Here is a 22,465-nt window from a genome sequence, read left to right as displayed (position 1 = left end):
GGGGTCGCTACTAGGTTCTCATTTTCCTGAGAGTTACTCAACAATAGAGTGGGTTGATTTAGCAGGAGGTAGGTTTGCTATCCAAGGGAGTGTTTAAATATAGAATGACCATTTGGCAAGAATGAAATAGAGCAAATTCAAGCTCAGAGGGGGGATTGGACCCTAAGAGTGGTTTTGTTCCATTAAGCACAGTCCAGGGGAATTTTCTTCTAAGAACCAATTAGACATCTCTATCAGTGAAAGCATCATAGTTCACAGGTGCTCTCTTCTAAAGAGAGAGAACAGGGAACACCTGAAGGCAGCGTAGAGCCAGGCATTTCTCTTCAGCATGATCCATCCTTGCTGGAATCTACACACTGATCTGAGGACTACATCTTTTTAACTTTGCATTCATCCAGGGACAGCCTCGGAGTGAGAAGATGAGATCTAGGTGTATTCAACATTTTCACATTGTAATACTGTGCTGTTGTGTACAAAGTTCACACAAGAACTACACAATCAAGTTAACATAGTTTTTAAACAACCACAAAGAAAACCTTAGCCTTTTAGAAAAACGTTTACAGTTTTGTGTTGGGCCACTTTAATAGCCATCCCTGTTGGCCTCATGTAGCCCATGGATGGCACGTTGGACACATCGGAATCACCATTGTATATAAGATCACCTAGGGACGTGGACGTATAGTACCAGTTACTCAGGAGGCTGAGTCATGAGGGTCATTTAGATTTGTGAGATTAAGACCAACATAAGCAACATGGAGCAAGCCTGCCTTAACAAACAAACAAACAAACAAACAAACAGCCTTTGCGTCCCGAAGAAGTATCTTTTGAGCAAATAAACACAAATTTTCGCTATATGCTCAGTATCAAGAGTCATTGATCTTATCACCCTCCCCCCCCACGAACTATCCGTTCTCATCAAGAAGGCACAAATCCCTCAAATCCAGTTACACTCTGATTAAAGGTCTTAGGCAGGTATCATTCTTATTCTGGAAGAGATGTAGAAGGAAGTATTAGCCCCTAAATGTCCCCTTGGCACATTCCAACCTCTGGGTTTACCATGTTCTCACTGGAGAGCTGGGTGTCTCATTTATCCGAAGTTACACACTTTACTTGCTGACTCAGCTCCATTCACCCATTTATATTTTATTCAACGAACGAGTATTTAGCTCTTACTCTATCTGAGGAACTAAATGCAGGTTCAGCTCTATTCAAAAATTCCTTGACACTTTCATAGATGAGTTCAAGGTATTTAGATCATTCCCCACTTTCCAACTTCATGTTCTCTCCTCCTCCTCTTCCTTCTCCTTCTGACGCTCTGAATCCAACTAGTGCTGCTTGTATACATGCATGTGTAGAGCGCTAATCAGTATTTCGCATGGAGAGGGATGCGGCCCACCCCTAACTGAGGCAACTGTCAGCAGTTGATGGTCAATGGGAGAGGGAGAGTCTGTCTTCTTTAGCAGCATGATGGGTTGGTTATTCATGCTCCAGGTCCTTTTCTGATTTTAAGCAACGTACCAGGAGATTGATAGGACTATATGTGTGTAACTTAATAACAATGTACAAAATGATTGAAATGAGGTCGACCAATGGCTTTCAAGCACATGCACTCCTGCGAAGCAGGTATGATGCGGTGTATTTCTAGCTTTGCCTTTGGTGGCATTGTGATCCATGAAGCACAGCACAGCTGGCACTCAGCATGTGTTTGCCAAGTGACCTTTCTTAATGATTCCACACAGCTGGGCAGTGTCACTAAAGCCTTGTGGTGCTTTCCCACCAACTGAAATGATGCAATTGGTACAATCTTGGGAATCAGTGAGGTCACCCAGCCACCAGGATTCTATATAGTGGTGTCTGTTGGTGGCCTGTTGAGCTGTCCATGTTCTGGAACTTTCTGAAAGCATCTGTAAGAAGACAGAGCAATGTGAATGGCCATTGAAACTAAAGAAAGACTTAGGGTTGTCACAGACCCAGCACTAAATTTTACCATGGCTTACGCACATCATTTGTTTTTTCTGTTTCTTTTTCTCAGAGAGGAAGCAAGAAGAATTTATGTGGATATTGTTAAAATATTAAATGATACATATTATATGATTATGTACAATTATTATAGATAGTATATATAGTACTTGGTATATTTTAGTGCTTGGTCAAAGATAGTCATATGTTTAATGAGTCTATTTTAACACTGATAGTACCAGAGTCAAAGTTCCTAAGCTCCTGAAGGATCACAGTAGACTACCTAAAATCAATTCAATTAGTATCTATACTGTCTGTGTCACTGAAAATCAAGAAGTCAGGGCTGCAGATGTGACTCAGCTGTTAAGAGTTGCTGCTTTTCTGAAGATCTGATTTCAGTTGTCATCACTCCTTATGGAGTAACGGCCTATTAATGTAGCACCAGGGAATCTGATGTTCACATCTGGTATCTGTTAGCAATGTGGTGTGTGTGTGTGTGTGTGTGTGTGTGTGTGTGTGTGTGCTTGCACGTGTGTTTGGATGATTTTAAACCTAAGGTGATTGGGAAAAAGATAAATCATGTATGTGTATGGCACGTACTTGTATACAAACACACACGTAATTAAAATCTTAAAAAGACAATTATATTTAAAAAGAGAAAACCACCCAGGTGTGGTGGCAACATACCTTTAATCCCAGTACTCTGGAGGCACAGGCAGGTGAGTTTGAAGTCAGCCTCGTCTACATTATGAGTTTCAGGACAGTCAGGGCTATGTATAGAGACTACTTTAAAACCAACAACACAAACAAAACAAAACTGACTTTAAAAGAAACCCCAGAAGAGTTTTATTATATATATATATATATATATAATAAAATATCTATATATATAGAGAGAGAGAGAGAGAGAGAGAGAGAGATGAGAGAGTTGTTTATTATGTGCTGTGTTCTGCCTGCATGTATGCCTGTAGGCCAGAAGAGGGCACCAGATCTCATTACGGAGGCTTGCACTCAGGACCCCTGGAAGAGCTGCCAGCGCTCTTAACTGAGCCATCTCTCCGACCCCACTACGTCTTTTTTTAAACATGTGTCTTATTTGTCTTCGGCAGACGGATGGGTTTAAGTATCCCAGGCCCTCCTCAGTTCCCCCTTCTCCATCGGGATCTCAGACCTCCAGTCCTCAGAGCAGTGATGTGGAAGATGAAGACGAGGACCAAAGATACGACGAGGAAGAGGAGGCTGAGAGGGATCGGCTAAATATCAAGTCACCGTTTTCTCTGAACCACGTTCCTAAGGGGAAGAAAAAGCTTCATGGGGAATTTAAAAACTGACCCCCAGCCAACGGCTCTCCGAGAGAGTGAAAATGAGCAACTCCCTTTTTCTTCTGAAAATTGCAATGGAATATGGAAGAATGGAGGAGATTAAGTAAATGACAGTTTTGTAATTTGGGATGAAGCATTTTAATCTTCAAGTCTTGTTGTCCTTGTAAATTTAAAGATGAGGAAGGTTTTTGAAGTGACAGGACTGGGGACATTTTAATGATAGTTAAATTAGTCGGAGATGGTGACTCATACCTTTAACCTTAGCACTCAGATGGCTGGGGCAGGACAATTGTCCTGATGTCAAGGACAGACTGGGTTAAAAAGTAAGACACTACACACACACACACACACACACACACACACACACACACACACACACACAAATAGTTAACGCAAGTGATCAGAAATTTTTAGCTGCTTTTTTTTTGTCCAAAAATCATCATCATCCTTTGATTAATATTTATGGAAGCTTCTATACTCCAAGCAAACCTCTTCCAGCAAAGAATGATTCTTAACTATAATTGCATGACTCACATATTTTAAATAAAAAGACTTTGTTATTCATTTGTCATGTGCCTTAAAGCCATGAAATTCTTTCTTGCTCTGCAGATGATTGTCAAAATCCACAAGAAAGCAAACTACCCCAAATCAGTGTTCTATGTATTCCATTGAATATTTACTACGTGACGTCGGAAATCTAGAATTTGTGTCCAGATCGTTGATGTTACCGCCAACATGTGTCCCCTTATTGTAACAGGACTTTTGTTGTTTAAGTGGAAATTTCAATCTTTTATAGATAATTATTAATTGCCAAATCCAAATGAATAAATGTGTCACTATTTACAAATTTCGTTTTCTTTGATAATATCTTGCTTAAAATGTTTCAGACAAATTAACATGTGTAAAGCACTTGTCATGAACAGTTCCTAACAGATGGAAAGGAATCTTCCCCCACCCACCTCCCCCCACCCCTCGCCAGGCAGGTTTCTCTGTGTAGCCCTGGCTGTCCAGGAACTCTCTCTGTTAACCAGGCTGGCCTTGAACTCAGAGAGATCCTCCTGCCCCTGCCTCCCAAGTGCTGGGATTAAATGTGTGTGCCAGCACTGCCCAGCTGAAAGGAATTTTAAAAAGGAATTACTGAAAAAAGGAGAAATCTCCTTCAATATGGGAACAATCTCTCTAACGTCTGGGATTACTGAAGGGGGTGGTTGAATGGCTGCACAGAAGCAGAGTTGTGTCTCGAATGTAATGAACTGAACAATAACAGCAGAACCCAGATTTATTCCTGGTTCATTTTTCATAACTGACCAGCCATTCACTACATCCCATCCACTGCATAGTGATCACTTTGATTGGTATAGCGATTGGCCGTGCTCTGAAAATGCTCCGTACAAGAGTTGATCTTCTTAGACCTGGGTTTGAGAGTAGCAGTGAAAAGGGCACCATGTCACATCCAGCCATCATGGCACACATCATGTGCCATCCAGCACCTCTTTCCCCATAGAGAAAGTAGAGCACGGCTACAGAGTCACGCCATTGTGGAAGATGGTTCTAAGTTCACCTTTTTATATACATTGGGAAGAAGGAACATGAATGATATAAATCTCAATCCTGTTAAAAAATCCCCCACTATGATAATATTAGGAATCATGGCCTTTGTAAGATATCTAGGTCATAAGGTCTTTGAGAATGAAGTTAATGACCTTAGAAAAGAGACTTCCCCACCAAGCTGGGGGTGTAGCTCAGAGGCAGACTACTTATTCAGTTGCATGGGATTCTGGGCTCAGTATCCAATACCAAAATAAAAAGAGAGAAAAGACAAAGAAGAAAGGGAGGAATCTAGGAAGGGAGAAAGAGAGAACAAGGGAAGAAGGAAGGAAGGAAGGAAGGAAGGAAGGAAGGAAGGAAGAAGGAAGAGGAGAAGGAAGAGAGGGCCCAGAAGGTTGCCTTGCCTTTCTATCATGCGGAAGTGTATCCACAGTAAGGAGTCACCTAGAGGTGACATGGTTGTATCTTCTTGCAGTGTTTTTAAGAATCAAATGAATGGAGAAATGAGCTCTTCCTAAAAGATTTAGTCATGTAAAGATTGAACTGAATGGAATTGCATTGCCAATTAGACTCAAGGATACTAATACACACCCATATATTTTTTACCAAGTACAGAGGGAATGTGATCCGGATACTGATCTGACCAAGGTAGAGCACCTTACAGAGTGGGTGTGAACAGGATACTGATCCAAACAAGGTAGAGTCCCTTACAAAGTGGGTGTGAACTGAATACTGATCCAAGCAAGGTAGAGCCCCTTACAGAAGTACTGAGGTCAGCAATTTCCAACACAAGTCTCAGAATATAAGCAATTTTTATCTGTGACCTTACTCATTTCAGTTTGTGCAAAGGTGGAAATAAAGAAAATTGAGAACACATGCTCTTCTTGCTGGAAAGCAATCTTTTCATCTGTTCATGTTGGGATTTGTTTGCTATTGTGGTCATGTTGGAGGGTGGGGCTTTTTAAGATGAGATTAAAATCCTCGGGTGTGAAGCTCAGCAACACGCACAAAGCCTGTGTCAAATTCCCATTGTAAACAAAATTTTAAAAAAGCAATTAGGTCATTAAAAGTGATTAATGCAGTTTTGCAGGCTCAGGAACTGGGCCATTTCACTGGAATGTGTTCTTATGAAATGTGACCTCTCCTCCTGTTCTGCCTCTCCCACGAGTCCTCTTGCTTCCCACTTTTCTCTGAAACAAACACTTGAGGTTGTACTGGCCGACTGTGAGAAGACCTACTTCCTGAGCTAGATGTTAGGAACATCCCCTGAACAAAGAAACTATTTAAATGAGCAATCCATACCAGGTGTATCCCTCAGTACTTAATAAGTTGGATATGGGACAACTCTAGTAAATCCACTTTTAAGTCAAGTCATGACTAGTGACAGGTGCCTATCAGAAGGCCACACAGTTTCTAGTACTTGGATATTTTTGGCAAAAATCAATGGTACACTAACTTGAATATAGTTTTATTATTTAATTATGAACTGCGAAGCAGACAAAACATATATACATGGTTTTGATTACTTAACACAGTTGACTTAAAATTTCAGATTACAGAGATATTCACATAAAAATATTCTATAGCTACAAAGTAATAGCTGTAAGCTGGGGACGATAAGAATCAATACTTGTCACTTGGGCACTTATGCTTAATGACTCTGAACTGATTTGGTTAAAAAATACCACAGTAATCATGCTGTAATTCCAAGTTAGTTATTTTGCTGGCTGTGGGGAATCTCACCCCCCACACCCCCAACTGTGTGTGTGTGTGTGTGTGTGTGTGTGTGTGTGTGTGTGTGCGTGCGTGCACCTGCATGTGTGTTTGGATTTGGAAACAGATAAATCATGCAGATGGAGTACACTTGTGTCATTGGAGTACCTTAATGCAAAGTCATGATGACGTCTCTTTCAGTCACAGAAAGCAAGATACCTCAAGCTATTTTGTACCTTTGGGGAGCATATGCTCTCACAAACTCCATCACCATCTTCCAGCGACTTTAAGGTCCAAGTTTCTAAGTGGATCCCCTTGAAACACAAAGAGGCTCCCAGCCCTGGGTCTTCACAGATTTTCCAAGGGTTTCTGCATCATGGAGGGTCCCCTGTCTCAGCAGTCATAGACAATATGTGCTTTTATGGGAGCATTATCCCAGGCATCTTCTCTTCACCTCCCTCCTTACCTGACCTCTCCTCAATGAGTTATAAAAAGCCACACAAATCCTACCATACCTTCTCTCTTACTGGGGATGGGGAAAGGGGGTTGGGAGAACTGTTGCTGAGTGACACCCAAAAAGGTGATGGGATGAGAAACAAACTGCTAAGATCCAGCAGCGCCTGACTACAGGGGAAAGAAAGAACAAGTCTGCATTCTCCACCCCAGCATTCTCAAGGCCATACAAAACCCAAGCCTACGTAAGACAGGTGATGTCAACCTAAGGCAATAGAACTTGACAGTGTTCAGAATCCCATGCGTCTTACTTCTGAAGGACTAATCCTAGAGGTACTGGTGTCTAGGGTTACAGGTGTGGAAGGAAGGGTGCACGGGCCCTAATCATGTGGCAACGGTTTTCACCATGAATAGAACTTCACTTGAGTGTGCTGTGGTTCATCTTCACCAGTTCAGCAGTCTGTCTTTCAGGAATCTGCTTTGATCAAAATTTCCTCCTTCATCTGTAAGAAAGAAAAACAAACTTAAAGTGAACTCTCACATTCTTGGTTTTAGAGAGAGGAACAGAAGCTCAAGAAAAAGATAGTTGACTCCTAAAGTTAAAGCAATTCAGTGGTCTAGGCTATTAACAACTCTACTACAAATTGGCTTTTGATTTGACTTTAAAATTTCACCTTTCACATCAGAACACAGCTGGTAACTCACAGTTTATACCCAATATCTATACATCTGGGGATGTATTTGAACTTCTGATCCTCCTGCCCCACTTCTCAAGCGCTGAGATCACAGACACATACCACCATGCTTTTTTGTACAATACTGGGGATTGAACCCCAGGGCCTCATGCATGCTGCACAAAAACTCTACCATTTGAGCTACATCCCAGCCCCCAAGATCCAAATCTCTACAATAAATGAAAGTGCGATGGGACAAGTTTAGCAGAAGTGTAAAGGGTTTGTGTGTCTTGCCCTGATTAGCACGCCTCCAGTCTAAACACCTGCCTTTATAGCCATTCACTTGCATCAAGGTGGTGTGACCTATGTTTCTTGGTGATATGTCTCTTGCAGGGAAAGGATGATATTGGGACACACTTGAAGATACTCATTCATCAGGTGATTTCTTCGGGGTAAGCAATGAGACCAAAGGTAAAGGCACTTGTTTGCTGGACGGAAATGCAAAAATATCAGGCCTAAAGTGTCTCATAAAGATTAGAGAGTAGCAAGATCATGGTACACTAAATATAAAGTAGAAGGGATGAACCCTGAAGTAGGGTAGAGAGGAGTGGCTGAGGCAGAACGCATGCCCTAGATTTTACTTTCCCCAAGACTGCCTTCTAGATAAAACAACCTTCCCTCAACCACAATATAATTTGAATCCTGGTCTACCTCAATTACTTATACCCTCAGTAAGATAGATTGTAAATAATGTGCTTCTCTCTAGAGGGAAGGAAAGTGTGGACACATGGACACACAAGATGCATGAATGGACACACAGATACACAGATACACACACGCCAAAGGGACAGGGGTGCAAACTCCACTGGAATTTAAGTTTATGATGTAAGAGCCTTCCAGATGGTACATAGAGACTCTGCAATAAAAATATTACAGATTAGTGATTGTCACATCATATGGGAATCCAAAACTCCTCCATTTATTTAGATTAATAAAGCTTTGCTTTAATTAATCTCTGGAGACAAGCTCCTCATAGCATGCCAATCCGTTAGGGCTTGTGAGGTGACATAGCTCATAAGGGCGCTTAATGTCAAGCCTGACAACCTGATTTCAGTTTCTGGAACCAACAAGGTGGAGGAGAGAACTGATCCCAAAGTTAACCTCTGACCATCGTGTACACAATGTGGTCAGAATGTACCTCATACCTAAGTAAATATGTGAAAAAACCCATTTCAATAATTAACACATTTACATGTTTCCTCCAAACACTTGAAATGGGGACCTGGACTGCATTCCTCCTCTCCCTTAAAATGAACTCTTCTTTCTCTGTTGTAGCCTGGCGGCTGGCTCTGTCCATCTTCCCAACACTCACTCCTACTGTCTGTCCTTTCTTAGTTCTTTTCCCAAGGACCTCAAGACCTGGTTATTGTTTTGCACCTTCAAGTTAAAGCCAGTCATCTGGACAGAGCATCCTCTGTTCATTATCCAGCCTCTTCCCACTTTTACCATGCCCAGTGATGATGTCTACTTTTTAAAAAAAAAAAAAAAAAACCAAAGAGTTTTCCAGTAGCTATAAAGCCAGTCCTGGAACTCACTCTGTGACCAGGCTGACCTCAAACTCACAGAGGTCCACTTGCTTCTGCCTCCTGAGTACTGGGATTAAAGATGTGTGCCACCATCGCCTGGCAATGATGTCTACTCTTAATAATAGGATTGGGAATGGAGAGATGGGCTCAGTCAATAAAGTGCTCATAAGGACCTGAGTTTGGATTCTCAGCACTCACAGAAAAAGCCAGACATAATGACACATACCAGTAACCCCAATGGTGGTGTGTGGAGACAGACAGATCTCTGGAGGCCCACTGACCTGCTAGAGAGCTGAATCAGTGAGTTCCAGACTCAGTGAGAGACCTGTCTTAAAGACTAAGGTGGAGGGTGATTGACAAGACATCTAATGACAACATCTAGTCCTCACATATATGTACACACTTCTGTGCACATGCATACACATACTACATACACACACATTCACTACACACCTCATTCCAATGGGTCCCTAGAGTTGTGGGACTACGCCTATGTCAGGGTCACACAGCTCATCAAAGCTGACAGAACAAGTGTGTACACCCAGTCTGTGAACTTCCAAAGACCTAGCTGATCCATTATTACCAAGATGGCCCAGTTCTACCAGTACTTCTTCACCACCTGGACAGGGTGCTTGAAGATGACATCCACTCCTGGCTTAGAAGAAGCTAGACAGGGAGGTGCCGATGACACGGGCCTACAGTCGAAGCTGGCCCTGTCTGTTGTGAGCCACATCTACTGCTGTATGCAAAAGTGAAAAGGGATTGGTGATCACTACTTTCATTTGGTTTAATTTTGCATAGTGAGCAATTGGATTTTGATTATTTCACATTTTTAGGCCTTAGTTATAAAACAATAAAGCTGAGTAGAGCTCATTCAGTTTTAACTATTGGGTGGAGGCAGGAGGATAAGAGGTTCAAGGACAGCTTTTGCTACATAGGGAATCTGAGGCTAGCCTGGAGTACATAAGATACTGTATTTGAAAGGGAACCAACAAATAAATGTCACTAATAACAGTTAAGAGGTCAGGAAATTTATATACTACTCCCCACTCTTGTCAAAGTTGTATTTTTGTATTCTTGGGGCTAATTTTAACGGGAAGCACATTGGTTTGATTGAATATGCATTTCTGTAGGTCTAGGCAAAGGCTCGGCAGTTAGCAAAGTTTCTTAGTCCAGAACTGAAAGAGGTCACCACATCTGTACCTTCTTGTGGTTTCTGCAAGGAAGCCAGCAACAGGGCTGCAGCCTCTGGGAGAGTCAGCAGTTGAAGATCCGGGTTTCGTCTTTCTGGAGAAACAGAAATGTATGCAGCCTTGATATTCATATAAACACACCAGCGTTTAATTTCATGCCCATTCAACGTTGTGAATAAATAGCACTCGGACATTTGCGTCCACTGAACCTTTATGTAAACGAGGCTTGCTCTGCAGTGTGAGATTAGGAAGGCCTCTGTGAGGCCAACCCTTGATCTGCAAGCAGGCTACACTGCATATTGAGTTTTGAAGATGAAGTAGTCATTTATACAGCATTTTATCTAGTGCTGTCCTCTGTGTGTGTGCGTGCATGCGTGCACATGCATGTGCTCACACTCTTGTGGAAGTCAGAGGACAACTCTGGGGAGTCTCCTCTCTCCTCCCCTATATGCATCCTCAGAGGACTGGATTTAGGTAGTAAAACTGGTGGCAGGTGACCACTGATGAGGAAGTCTCATTGGCTTCATGACGATCTTCATAAATTGAGAGATCATATGTCTCTTGGAAATGACTTCCAGTTGTTTTTGCTGTGTTTACATTCAGGGATGGAAGAGGAATGTACACCCTATGCTAGGGAGTGTGTCACAGAAGGAAGACAGGAGGCCGGCGGTGGTGGTGGCGCATGCTTTAATCCCAGCACTCGGGAGGCAGAGACAAAGCAGATTTCTGTGAGTTTGAGTTCAGGCCAGCCTGATCTACAAGAGTTAGTTCCAGTCTCGGGTACTAAAGCTACAGAGAAACCCTGTCTCATAAAACAAAAACAAAACAAAAAACAACAACAAAAAAAGGAAGACAGGGTAGGAGCATCTGCACTTCCCCCCTTCGGGGCTTAGAAGGGGGTGAAGTTTCCCTCTCATGGCTTAAAGCAGTTGCCTGAGCCAAAGATTCAGGTATGATTTCATTGGAGCCTGAGTTTCCTACTTTACTTCTCCCAAATCAGTTTTAGATAATAATCTGCCTTTTTGGCCACATATAAGCTGACTGAAGATACATTTGCTAAATATTCAGAGCTATTTCAAATTCCTTAGGTTACACGCACTATAGGTGTATGCTGTGAAACTCTATCTCAAATTTAAGTTGCCAGATAACATACTCCCAATTCGATGCAGACATTGAGTTTAATTGAAAGTAACAGAAAGAGAAGAAGCATATTTATCCTCACAAAGTAAGATTAATCACACTGCGGACTTGAGGAACACGAAACAAAGACCTGTGAAGCGTCTGCTAGGGTTATGTTCAGCGGTGTTGAAGAGTTCTCAAAATCAGTACAGCTTTTATTCTTCGAATTTGTATATAACATTTTACTAAAATCAATTTTTCTTCTTTTTAAACTGCAATGACATTAAGTTCATCAAGAAAAAAAAAGTCCCTGACCCACCCACCCTTCCTTCCTTCCTTCCTTCCTTCCTTCCTTCCTTCCTTCCTTCCTTCCTTCTCTTTTTTGCGGGGGGGGGGACTTCATATGTCATGAATACTGCATCATTTCCACCCTCTCTCTGCCCCCCCCCCACTCTGCTTATGCCCCCTCTCAAATTCATGACCTTTTCTTTAGTCAAAATTGTTGCCTGCCTGTGCTGCTCTCTCTGGCTCCCTCCCTCCTCCCTCCCTCCCTCCCTCCCTCCCTCCCTCTCATAGTTATCTAGTGTTACTCAGTGTACAAATATTTCCGGCTGACCACTTGAGATTGGAGAGCTTAACCTGAACTTGTCCCTAGAAAATAACTGATCCTCCCTCAGTCCTTCATACCTGGTTCTATTTTTAATGACTTACCTAATTATGTTCGGCTTAAAATTTTTTTGGTAGCTGTTTCTAGTAATTTAAGGAGGAGATATATCTGAAACTTTTAAGTAATTCTTTAATAGTAATTGGTGTTTAGGGGGGAAAAAAGAGCAAGGGTCCTAGATCCATAAATACCCGGGTGGATTTCTTAAACCAGGACAATCTCTCTGCCCTCTGTCTGCCCGGCAGTCCCAGCTGCCTGCTTGGGGGGCAGGGGAGAGCAGGTGGGGCGCCCCGCCCCACCACCACCCCTCGGGCGCAGGGCTCACCCACCTGGAGGCGGCCGGTCAGCGAGCTCCTTCCTGCGGCCCTGGTCTGAGATGAAGCGACGGCCCTCTGCGGGGGAGACACCGGCTGAGATCTGACCGCCAAACCCCTGGCCAGGAGAGGCCGCAGGAGGAGGCAACCCTGCCTCGGAGAGCAGCCCCAGGAGGGTTCGAGCATCCCCCCCCCCCAATTCCTAATTTTTGTTTTCGTCAAGTTCATTGGTTGCTTTCCAGCCCCAGATACCTTGTTTGGAAAAACAAAAGAAAAAACAAAAACAAACAACAACAACAAAACACACACACACACACACACACACACACACACACACACACACACACAAACGACGAAAACCAGTAGCTTTTTCAGTTAACCAACCAATGCCCCTTTCTACTCCCCGTCCCTTTGCCTTCCTTCCCCTATTCTTGAACCCTTCTCCTCCACTGTCTTCCCTCCCTCCCTCTCCCTCCTTCCTTAATAGGATCTACCTTTGACCTGAAACCTTCTAGTAGCCCAAGCTGGCTTCACACTCGCCCTGGTTCTCCTGCCTCAGTTTCGAGAGTGCTGGGGTTATCGCTGTGAGCCCCGACACCGGGGTCCCCTCTAGTGGAATCTCTCTGGATATCACGGAATCTTTCTCGGTCCCGCCTGCCCTCGCCTACCATTTCTGGATTGTCTGAGATCTCAACTATTTACTGGAGCCAACTGTAACACTGTCTCCCCAGGCTCCGGCTCGGTGGCTTCCGGGATTACCCGGGTGCCTCCCATCACCTCGGTGAAAAGAAAGAAGAGTTTGGGACTCACGAGCGCCCTTCAGGTAGAGCATAGCTTGGGGGGTCCAGTTCCTCCTTTCAAAGAGTCTCTGCAGCTCAGAGCGGAGAGAAAAGCAGTTAAGGCAGGGTAGTGCAATGGAAAGGAAGAAAAAGCCAAGACGCCCGCACAGCTCCCGCCAAAGCTGTCTTCTCTGCATGAATGCAATTACCTGCGGAGCGCCGCTGCAGTTTCCCAGGACAGACAGCACCAGGAGAAGGGCCAAGGCTGTCATCACCAGGCTGCTGGGGCCCTACAAGAAACACCACCCAAACAGGTCCATGCGAATTGCGCCGGATTTTCTGCCTTCTCCTCAAACCAGATAATAAGCTCTTCAGTCTAGTATATGGTCCTACCTTCTAGATAATCCACAAAGAGTAACTTTAAAAACTAGGAATATATGATTTTCATAACTTCATCCAAATTAAGAAATGGGGAATACATTATTTTACTCATCAAAGCCAAACGGCTACACTAAAGGCATATTCTTCAAATATCCTGTCGCTAGAATGCTCGTTAAATATAACCTAGGTATAAAGGAACGCTTCTCAGAACAGGTGTCTGTGGCTTACCTTCATGTTCTGGCCTTTTCCAGAGCTCCTCAATCGCTGTCCCTCTGCCTCCGAGTCTGCTAACCCTGTTGCAACCTGGGGCTTTTTAAAAACTCTTAGTATGAGTCTGTACAGGGAAGAGGAGACTAAGGGGGTGAGGCTGTCAATTTTCGGAACCAAGCTGATTGATGACTCCTCTGGGGAGATCTAGTTGGCAGAAATAGGACAATGATTGATGAGCGGATATTATTTGTTTAGGAATTGACCACACCAGCCAGGAGACATTCTGACTGGACCAGCATCATCAGCTTTGTTTTCCCTGTTAGCCGCCCAAAGCATTCTGTCATCATCATTATTAATGAAAACAGACGGATAACGTAAGGAGCTATGGCTGAAGATGAATCACCCCAGTGAACATGAAAAGGTTAGGGAACCTCAGAGGAACTGGACATCAGCCATTCACTCAAGTATCTGTCTAGTCAATGATTTAACAAATATGTGTTGAATGTCCACCCCCTCCTTCAAGCCAAGCCTCCCCCTTGGTCCTAAGCTAATCCTCTAGTTAGGGGGGACAGCCTCTAAGCTATTGACAAACAGTGCTGAGGTTAGTAAGAAAAGGCAGGCAAGATGACATTAAGGGGAAGTGCTGGGCCACTTTAGAGGGACTGAAAGTCAAAGGGGATTAGAAAAGTAAGATTCTAAGGGATTTGGAATTGGTATTTCGGTTACTCACTACAGACAAATGAAAAGGAAGGGAGAGACAGCAAACAGCTTGGTTTCTACGAGGCAGTAACACTGTAGGGGCACAGGGAGGGGGGCTTGGCACTGGTTAGCACATATGAAAATGTGGTCACAGACGAAAGGCTGTGATGGTAGGCTTGAATGGAGAGCTAGAAATGATTCTGGAGGTGGAAGATACAGGATTTGTGGGCAAATGAGAGCTTGAGAAAATAAATCAGCAAAGGTAAGGCTTAGATTCTTGCCTTAAGCACGGATAAATGAAACAGTTTATAGGAGCAACAGAGGCTTCCTAAGGAAACAAATTATGAACATGCAGAGACCAAAATATGTATTTGACATCCAAATAGGAATGCAAAATAGGTGACTGGAAATGCCAGACTTGGGAGCCCAGCAAAGAGGCCATTAACTTAGCTTTTGCCTTTCTGAACAAAGGAGTAATCCACTGCAGGAACTGTAAGAATTCTTTAAGTGGGGGAAGGACTGGGCATGAATGAAGCTATCAACAAGAGGAAATGACAGAGCTATGGAAATAGGTGTTCAGAAACTCAACAGGTAAAAATCCAGAAAAAGAGGTGAGGGAGAGCAATCAGGAAAAAGGAGTCCTTTTAGAGGCCTGATGTCAAGCAGGTCAGAGAGTGTGCACTGATAGTGAGAGCTCAAGTGACCGGCGACATGGCTCAGCAGGTCAAGGTGCTTGCTGCCATGTTTAATTAAAGACTTCAGTTTTAGCCCTAGGACTCACATGGTGGAAGGAGAGAACAGAGAACAGATTCCTGTAAAATTTCCTCCGACTGCATGCATGGTGTTGTACACACACACACACACATACACACACACACACACACACACACACAAATGTTTAAAATTTGAGAGCTCAAGCTAGATGATGCGATAGCCAATGGATTTGGAATTGTGATGGTGTCTGAGGGTAGAGGCAAAATTGGAGTGCATTAAATACCAACCAAAATATAAGGAAATCAAAAAAGCATTGATAACTTGCCCAAAAGTCACATTTTGGGGAGGAAAAATGATGAGCAAAGTGTTCTAAGCTGTGGGTTGTGGAATTATGATGCCATTGGGTAGTGGAGTTTTCTTCTTCTATGTAGATAGCAAATGCCTTTGTAGATTTCTGCACCCCCAGGCTTCTCTAGCATGCACGTGTGTTTGATGGAGCCTTTGGCTGGGACAGAAGGCGCCCCTGGCACAGTGTGCAGAGATCGAGGTTCTAGAGCGATTAGGACAGTGTTAGTGGTGAATTCCAGAGCTCAGGTCTGGGGTGTGATGGTCTTTCCTTCATGTTTTCTTGTTTAGAGCAGTTAGATTTGTCATTATCTGCTGATAACAATCATTTGTAAGACATAGAAGATAATTAGAGCACAGAGCATAAAGATAAAAGAAAAAAAGTAAAGAAATGTGTTGTAGAATATTTGTTTCCCTGTGTGGAGATGTGTCACTGTGTTTGGTTTAATAAAAAGCTGAATGGCCAATAGTCAGGCAGGAGAGATAAACGGGAATTCCAGGCAAAGAGAGAAAGAGGAGGAGGAATCTAGGCTCGGATTACAGCAGAGAAACTCTGAAGTCAGACATACAGTGCAGAGCAGAGGCAACTGAGCCACATGGCAGAACACAGATGAATAGAAACAAGGTAATTTGAATTATAAGAGCTAGTTGGAGACAAGCCTAAGCTAAAGACTGGCAGACGCCTGAGACTCTGTGTCTGTCCTAGTCAGGGTTTCCAGTGCTGGGAAGAGACACCATGACCACGGCAACTCTTAGAAAGAATATTTACCTGAGGTGGCAGCTTACAGTTCAGAGGTATACTCAACTATCATGGCAGGAAGCATGGTGGCTGGGCATATGGCAGTGTGCAGGCAGACATGTTGCTGGAGAATTCTACATCTATATCCAAAGACAACAGGAATTGAACTGAGATAATGGGCATATCTTGAACATATACGAGACCACAAAGCCAGCCTTTGCACTGACATACTTCCTCCAACAAGGCCACACGTCCTAATAATGAGTGGCATGATTTTTCAAACAACCACCACATTCTACTCCCTGGTCCCCAAAAGTTTGTAACCATAGTAATATAAAAATGCATTCAGTCCAATTTCAAAAGACCCAATAGTCTATAATTGTCTCAAACTTATTTAAAAGTCTAAAGTTTAAAGTCTGTTCTGAGATTCATGTGATCTCTTAACTGTAATCCCCTATAAAACCAAAATCAAAAAGTAGATCATATTCTTCCAACATATAATGGCACAGAATATACATTACCACTCCAGAATGGAGGGAAGGGAGCATAGTAAGGAAACACTGGGTCAAAGAAAAACCAAAAATGAACTGGACAAACTCCAAACTCTGCATCTCCATGTCTGATGTCAAAATGCTTTTCAGATCTCCAACTCCTTTCAGTTTTGTTGACTGTAACACACTTCTTTCTCTCGGGCTGGTTCCATTCTCTGTTAGCAGCTCTCAACAGCAGGTATCCCATGACTCTGGCGTCTCTAACATGTTGGGGACTCCAAGGTAATCCAGGCTTCTCCTTCACAGCTTCACTCAGTGGACTCTCCAGGCTTTCATAAGGACATCCCTGACATATGCCTGGCCTCAGCAACTTTTTCAGCCTTGGAGGCAAATTTCATAGCCCCTTTCATCTATTCTTAACTCTAGAACCATATGACCCAAGCTGCCAAGTTCTGCGGTTCACTGGACCTGGAACATGGCCCCCTCGTTCAATAACATCCTTACCAACTTTCTGTTTTTGATGGTTTCCTTTACAGGTTGGCTGTCCTGAAATTGGATCTATAGACCAGGCTGGCCTCAAACTCAGAGATCTGCCAGCCTCTATGTCTCATGTGCTGGAATTAAAGACATTCACCACTACACCCAGCTCTAAGCTTTTCTTTAATTCCTTTTCACAAGTTGAAAACTAAGCAGGGTAGAATTTTGCTCTGAGGTCACCACTCCCTGTATGCCATTTCTTAATCTGTTTATCTCCTTGAATACACAATTTAGCTCTATTCCACTTCCTGGTGCTCTTTTCTAGTCAAAATTTACATTTTGTATTTTCCCTGCTTAGCTTTTTCCTTTTTATTATACCTCTTCATTAGAGTTAACACTAGTAACCATATAACAGTCTATCCTAGGCTTTTTTGAGATTTCTTCTGTCAAGGGATTTACTCTAAAACTCTTCACTTTAACCTCAGACAAAGTTTTCATACAAGGGCAAAAAACAGCCACATTTTTCACCAAAATATCACAAGATCAATTTGTAGGCAACATACTCAAGTTCTTGACCACTGAAACCTCTTGATCCAGCCCCCACCCCCAGTTCAAGTCACCCAGCACCAGTGTCTTCCATGCTCCTACTGGTATGGCCCATTAGGTAACAGTAAAAACATTCCCATGCTTTCCTAACCCAAAATCCCAAAGTCCAAATGTCTCTAAACAAGGCCTTTCACAGCAATACCCCACTTCTGTCTTAGTTAGAGTTTCTATTGCTGTGAAGAAAAATCATGACTGTGGTAACTCTTATAAATGAAACATTTGGTTGAGATGGTAGCTTACAGTTTCAGAGGTTTAGTCCATTACCATCATGGTGTGGAATACGGTGACATGCAGGCGGACATGTTGCTGGGGAGCCGAGGATTCTACATCTTGATCCAAAGGCAACAGAAATGAACTGAGATATTGGATGTGGTTTGAGCATATATGGGACCTCAGAGTCACCCCCACAGTGACACATTTCCTTCAGCAAGACCATACCTATCCCAACAAAGCTACACCTTGTAACAGTGCCACTCTCTTTGGGGGCCATTTTCTTTTAAGCTACCAGTGTCCATTACAATTATAGAATAGAACCTTCAAAAATGTGGGTCAAAAATAAAAATTTTTTTTTTTTTTTTTTTTTTTTTTTTTTTTTCGAGACAGGGTTTCTCTGTAGCTTTGGAGCCTGTCTTGGCACTAGCTCTTGTAGACCAGGCTGGCCTCGAACTCACAGAGATCCACCTGCCTCTGCCTCCTGAGTGCAGGGATTAAAGGCGTGCACCACCACCGCCCGGCAAAAATAAAACTTTTCACTGTATCATCTTCATCATTCATTACAGTGGCAGAGAGCTGACTACCACAGATATGTAGTGTGTTGGTGGCAGAAATTCATTATTTAGCTCTACAGGGTAGAAGGTCAGCACGGTGAGGTTCCATTGGGAGCTTTCTCTGCTGTGTCCTCATATGCTGGAACAGGATAATGACATGTATTCCATCAGTCCCATTGTGTGTGTGTGTGTGTGTGTGTGTGTGTGTGTGTGTGTGTGTGTGGTATAGGATGTTCTTCTGTGCACTGTGAATATGTGTTGTTCTTATTGGTTGATAAATAAAGCTGCTTCAGCCTATGGCAAGGCAGGATAGAGCCAGGTGGGAAATCCATGCAGATATACAAATAAAGAAGGGTGGAGTCTAGGAGATTCAAGCCAGCTGCCAAGGAAGCAAGACATGTAAAAAAAATGAGATAACGCTACAGCCACAAGGCAATACGCTGATTAATAAAAACAGAAAGGGAAAGGAATTATTTTGGCTTACAGTTCAAACACACAGTCCATCCTAGTGGAGAAGCCAAGGTGGTGGAAGCCGAGAGGAGCTGGTCATGTGACGTCCACAGAGATGCACAGCTGGTCACATGACATCCATGGAGATGAGAGCAGCTGGTCACATTTCATCCAGAGGAGCAAAGAGCAATGAACACTTCTGCTCATCTCACCTTTTCCTTTTATAAACAGCCCAGGACTGGAGCCCAAGGAATGGTGCCACCCACACGGGGTTTCCCACCCTGACAAACCTGATCGAGATAATCCCCTCCAGGGTGGCCCCAATGGATAAATCTACATCAGAGCTCAAGCACCCAAGGCACGGGGGACATCTGGGAAGAGGGACTGGACAGACTGTAAGAGCCAAGTACCGTGAAGTCGGCTGTGAAACAGTCTCTCCAAGAAAAGGCTGCAACAACACAGGATCAATGGATGTACTAACACGAAAGGCGGACATTTACAAGGTCCCACCCCTAGACAAAGGATGACAGGTAACTAATGACTGCTGGGAGAAGAATTAGTCTTTCCCAGGCGTGAACCTCCTTATTGGTTGTCCAATCCAGAGTGATCAGCCTGGAAACCATTTACACAACACAACAAAAATGGACTCAGCAGATTGTACTTATATATATTTGTGATACACAGGAGGATGTACACAGCAAACATAATCAAAGAAGAAGAGGTTATTGACTTTTGAGGGGAACATGCAAGGGGTTTGGAAAGGCTGGAGGGAGGGAAGGGTGGGACAAGTGATATAATTCCATTTCCATTAAAAATACTTCTTTAAAAAAGGAACAACAATAAGAAAGTAACCTTTCACGGCGTGCCAGGGGCTCTGAACCTCACTCATCAAGTTGACAGCTGATCATTCATCATAGCTGGTGGGACTGGAAAATAGAAGTTTATATGTAGGGATTTGTGGACGGTTCCTCCCGTCAGTGCAGCTAGAACTGCTGAAGCGGTGGCTTGTACCCACTGCCTTAGGGGACAGATTACATGAAGCACTAGGGGCCAGGGAGCCGGCGTAGTGGGTACAGCAAAGCTTGGCAAATTTGAGGGTCTTTAAAGTGAAAAATTGTCTTCTGACTTATATATGTATGCTGTGGCCCATGTCCTCTCTCTCTCTCTCTCTCTCTCTCTCTCTCTCTCTCTCTCTCTCTTTCTCTATCCCTCTCCTCCCCCCCCCAGACACAAACACATACATAAAGAAATGTAATAAAACATCTTTAAAAAAAAAACCACATGAACGTTTTAGAAAGAGGAACAGGAAAAGGAAATCACCAAGATCACCAAGAGAAACTCCCAGTCCAAGGAAGATTAAGTACACCCTCAGTTTATCTGATGAATCGGTACTTCCGGTCCAAGGAAGGTTAAGTACACTCTCAGTATGTCTGGTGAATCGGTAAGTAGGCGTCTTACGTCAAAGCTGCCATTTTCCATTTTGTTGAACAAATGAAGGGAATGACTCTGACATGTTATCAATATCAGTCTCACCACGGACAGCATGCCAGATGCTGCTCTGAAAGGCTGGCAGAGGGCACCACCTCCAGGAAGATACTGCTGTCAAATCACAGGCTTTAAAGACAGAGGCTCTTCTGAACCAAGAGAGGGGGCCCCATTGTTTGGCTCAAAATATGACAGGTCAGAATACTGAACTTTCTTCTGCTGACATTATGCACAGACAGGTTGTCAAACAGGCTCTTATGCCTTCTTTAAAGGAATATTCATTAAAGAACATTTTTGCCTTTGCCACTAACATAACTTGGATTTTGAAACTTGGCTCTAGGATACCCAGATTCCATTTGAAAAACAATCATCGGGCACTGTTTAAAGAGCCATCCCCTCAAGTTACATATATTTGAACTGACTGGATGCCCAGCTAAGGGTAGTGTCAGTACCAGTGCTTACACAATCACTGAAATCAGAGCTGCCTCACAGGCTCAAGCACACGGGAAGACGCGCTCAGTTCATTCTTTTCAGGAAGAAGGCTCCTCACCTAGGCCTAGCAGCAATAGGATTATAACCTGAACCTTACACTTCTGTGTAAACGGCAGGATTTACAGGTGTGTGCCATCATGCCTAGCTAATGACTTCGTTAGATCCTGTGGAATCAGAGCTAAGACAAAGCATTACTGGCCACACTGTAACCAGGGCTGTGTACCTATTGCACTTCTGCCCCAATCTACTGCTGTTGAGAGCTGCCACTCCTATCAGCCTACCCAAAGATGAACTGGGGCTCACTGGGCCCCTTTAGTCCCTGTCCCAATGCACATGGAGAAACATCACCTTTCTCTTCTTTCCCTAATTATCTTTTCAGTGGGGTATTGACAGCAGCTGTCAGCCCTGTCTTTTGGGGCTGTCGCAGCAGGGCTTTGCATTAACACTACAATTGCAGCACCACACCTGAAGGCTCAAGGCCCAAGAATTCCACTGCCCCTCTTAAGCAGTTACACCTGCCAGGGATTGAAGCATGCTGGTGTTTACAGAAAATTCAAGTAGGGAGTAAGTTTACTTCATTACTTTCCCCTTATGAGAGTTCTTTATCATATCAACCCTAATTGCAAAGTCCTCCCCACCCCTTTATAGAGGTTGACCTGAGAACTAAAGATTTATACCCATTTGGTGTCTTGGTTTCCTAGAGAGGAAATGCTGCCCTTGGTGATCATCCTGTCCTCTAGCAAGTTACCCTGCATAAAGTTCAGGATGTGAAGCAGAGGTTCACCTCATTCACTGTGGCTGAGACCTCTGCTTCCAAAAAACTGTCTTCAACACACGAGGGATTGGAGGGGACAGAGCAAAGCTGGATAACCGCACTTCCAATGGTTCAACATTACGTATGAAAGGCCAGGGATGGATATACATAAGAGACTGGAGCCTTAGGGATCACTTGCTGCCCAATCAGTGTAAAAGTAGCAAGGGATAGGAACCAGAAGATCCAGCTGTCTTGGCCCAAGCAGACAGGTAAGGAGAGACATGCTAGTGGCATTTAGTGAGGTCCTCACAACTGAGTAATATAGGAGTACTACAACCAGTAACTTTCACACATCCTACTTCGTTGAGCAACAGGACTCAAGTTAAAACTTCTGGCTCCAGGATAAGGTTTGGGAGATGCTCTAGATCATCATCCATCCATCCATCCATCCATCCATCCATCCATCCATCCATCCATCCAATCATTTATCTATCAATCACCTATCACCAACTGCTGTGGAATAATCATGTA

General features: G+C 43.5%; 2 protein-coding genes across 2 annotated transcripts in view; one reads left to right on the top strand and one right to left on the bottom strand.

Annotated features, from left to right (window-relative positions):
• Gys2 (glycogen synthase 2) overlaps positions 1-4,132 on the top strand; it is a 34,072-nt gene extending 29,940 nt beyond the window's left edge. Inside the window, exon 16 of the mRNA XM_005364568.1 lies at positions 3,069-4,132. Within this exon, the coding sequence (XP_005364625.1) occupies positions 3,069-3,290 (222 nt within the window). The 3' untranslated portion in view covers positions 3,291-4,132. The remainder of the gene's footprint in view (positions 1-3,068) is intronic.
• Positions 4,133-6,604: 2,472 nt separating this feature from the next.
• Positions 6,605-14,965, bottom strand: Spx (spexin hormone). The gene is made up of 6 exons (XM_005364639.2): positions 13,934-14,965; positions 13,534-13,614; positions 13,356-13,413; positions 12,561-12,623; positions 10,459-10,542; positions 6,605-7,498 (listed from the first exon to the last, which is right to left on the bottom strand). Exons 1-6 carry the CDS (start codon positions 13,937-13,939, stop codon positions 7,440-7,442), a joined length of 351 nt encoding a protein of 116 aa, XP_005364696.1. The 5' UTR covers positions 13,940-14,965; the 3' UTR covers positions 6,605-7,439.
• Between the last annotated feature and the right edge of the window lie 7,500 nt (positions 14,966-22,465).

This window comes from Microtus ochrogaster (genome assembly GCF_000317375.1).
Source record: "Microtus ochrogaster isolate Prairie Vole_2 chromosome 14 unlocalized genomic scaffold, MicOch1.0 chr14_random_2, whole genome shotgun sequence".
Classification (NCBI taxonomy): domain Eukaryota; kingdom Metazoa; phylum Chordata; class Mammalia; order Rodentia; family Cricetidae; genus Microtus; species Microtus ochrogaster.
The sequence above is the reverse complement of the archived record's forward strand: the minus strand, read 5'-3'. Positions and strand labels throughout refer to the sequence as shown.

Coding starts and splice junctions, on each gene's coding strand:
- Spx (XM_005364639.2), bottom strand. Junction 10,543..12,560: donor CGCTGACCGGCCGCCTCCAG/GTGGGTGAGCCC, acceptor CTGTTTCTCCAG/AAAGACGAAACCCGGATCTT. Junction 7,499..10,458: donor CTTGCAGAAACCACAAGAAG/GTACAGATGTGG, acceptor TCTTTCTTACAG/ATGAAGGAGGAAATTTTGAT.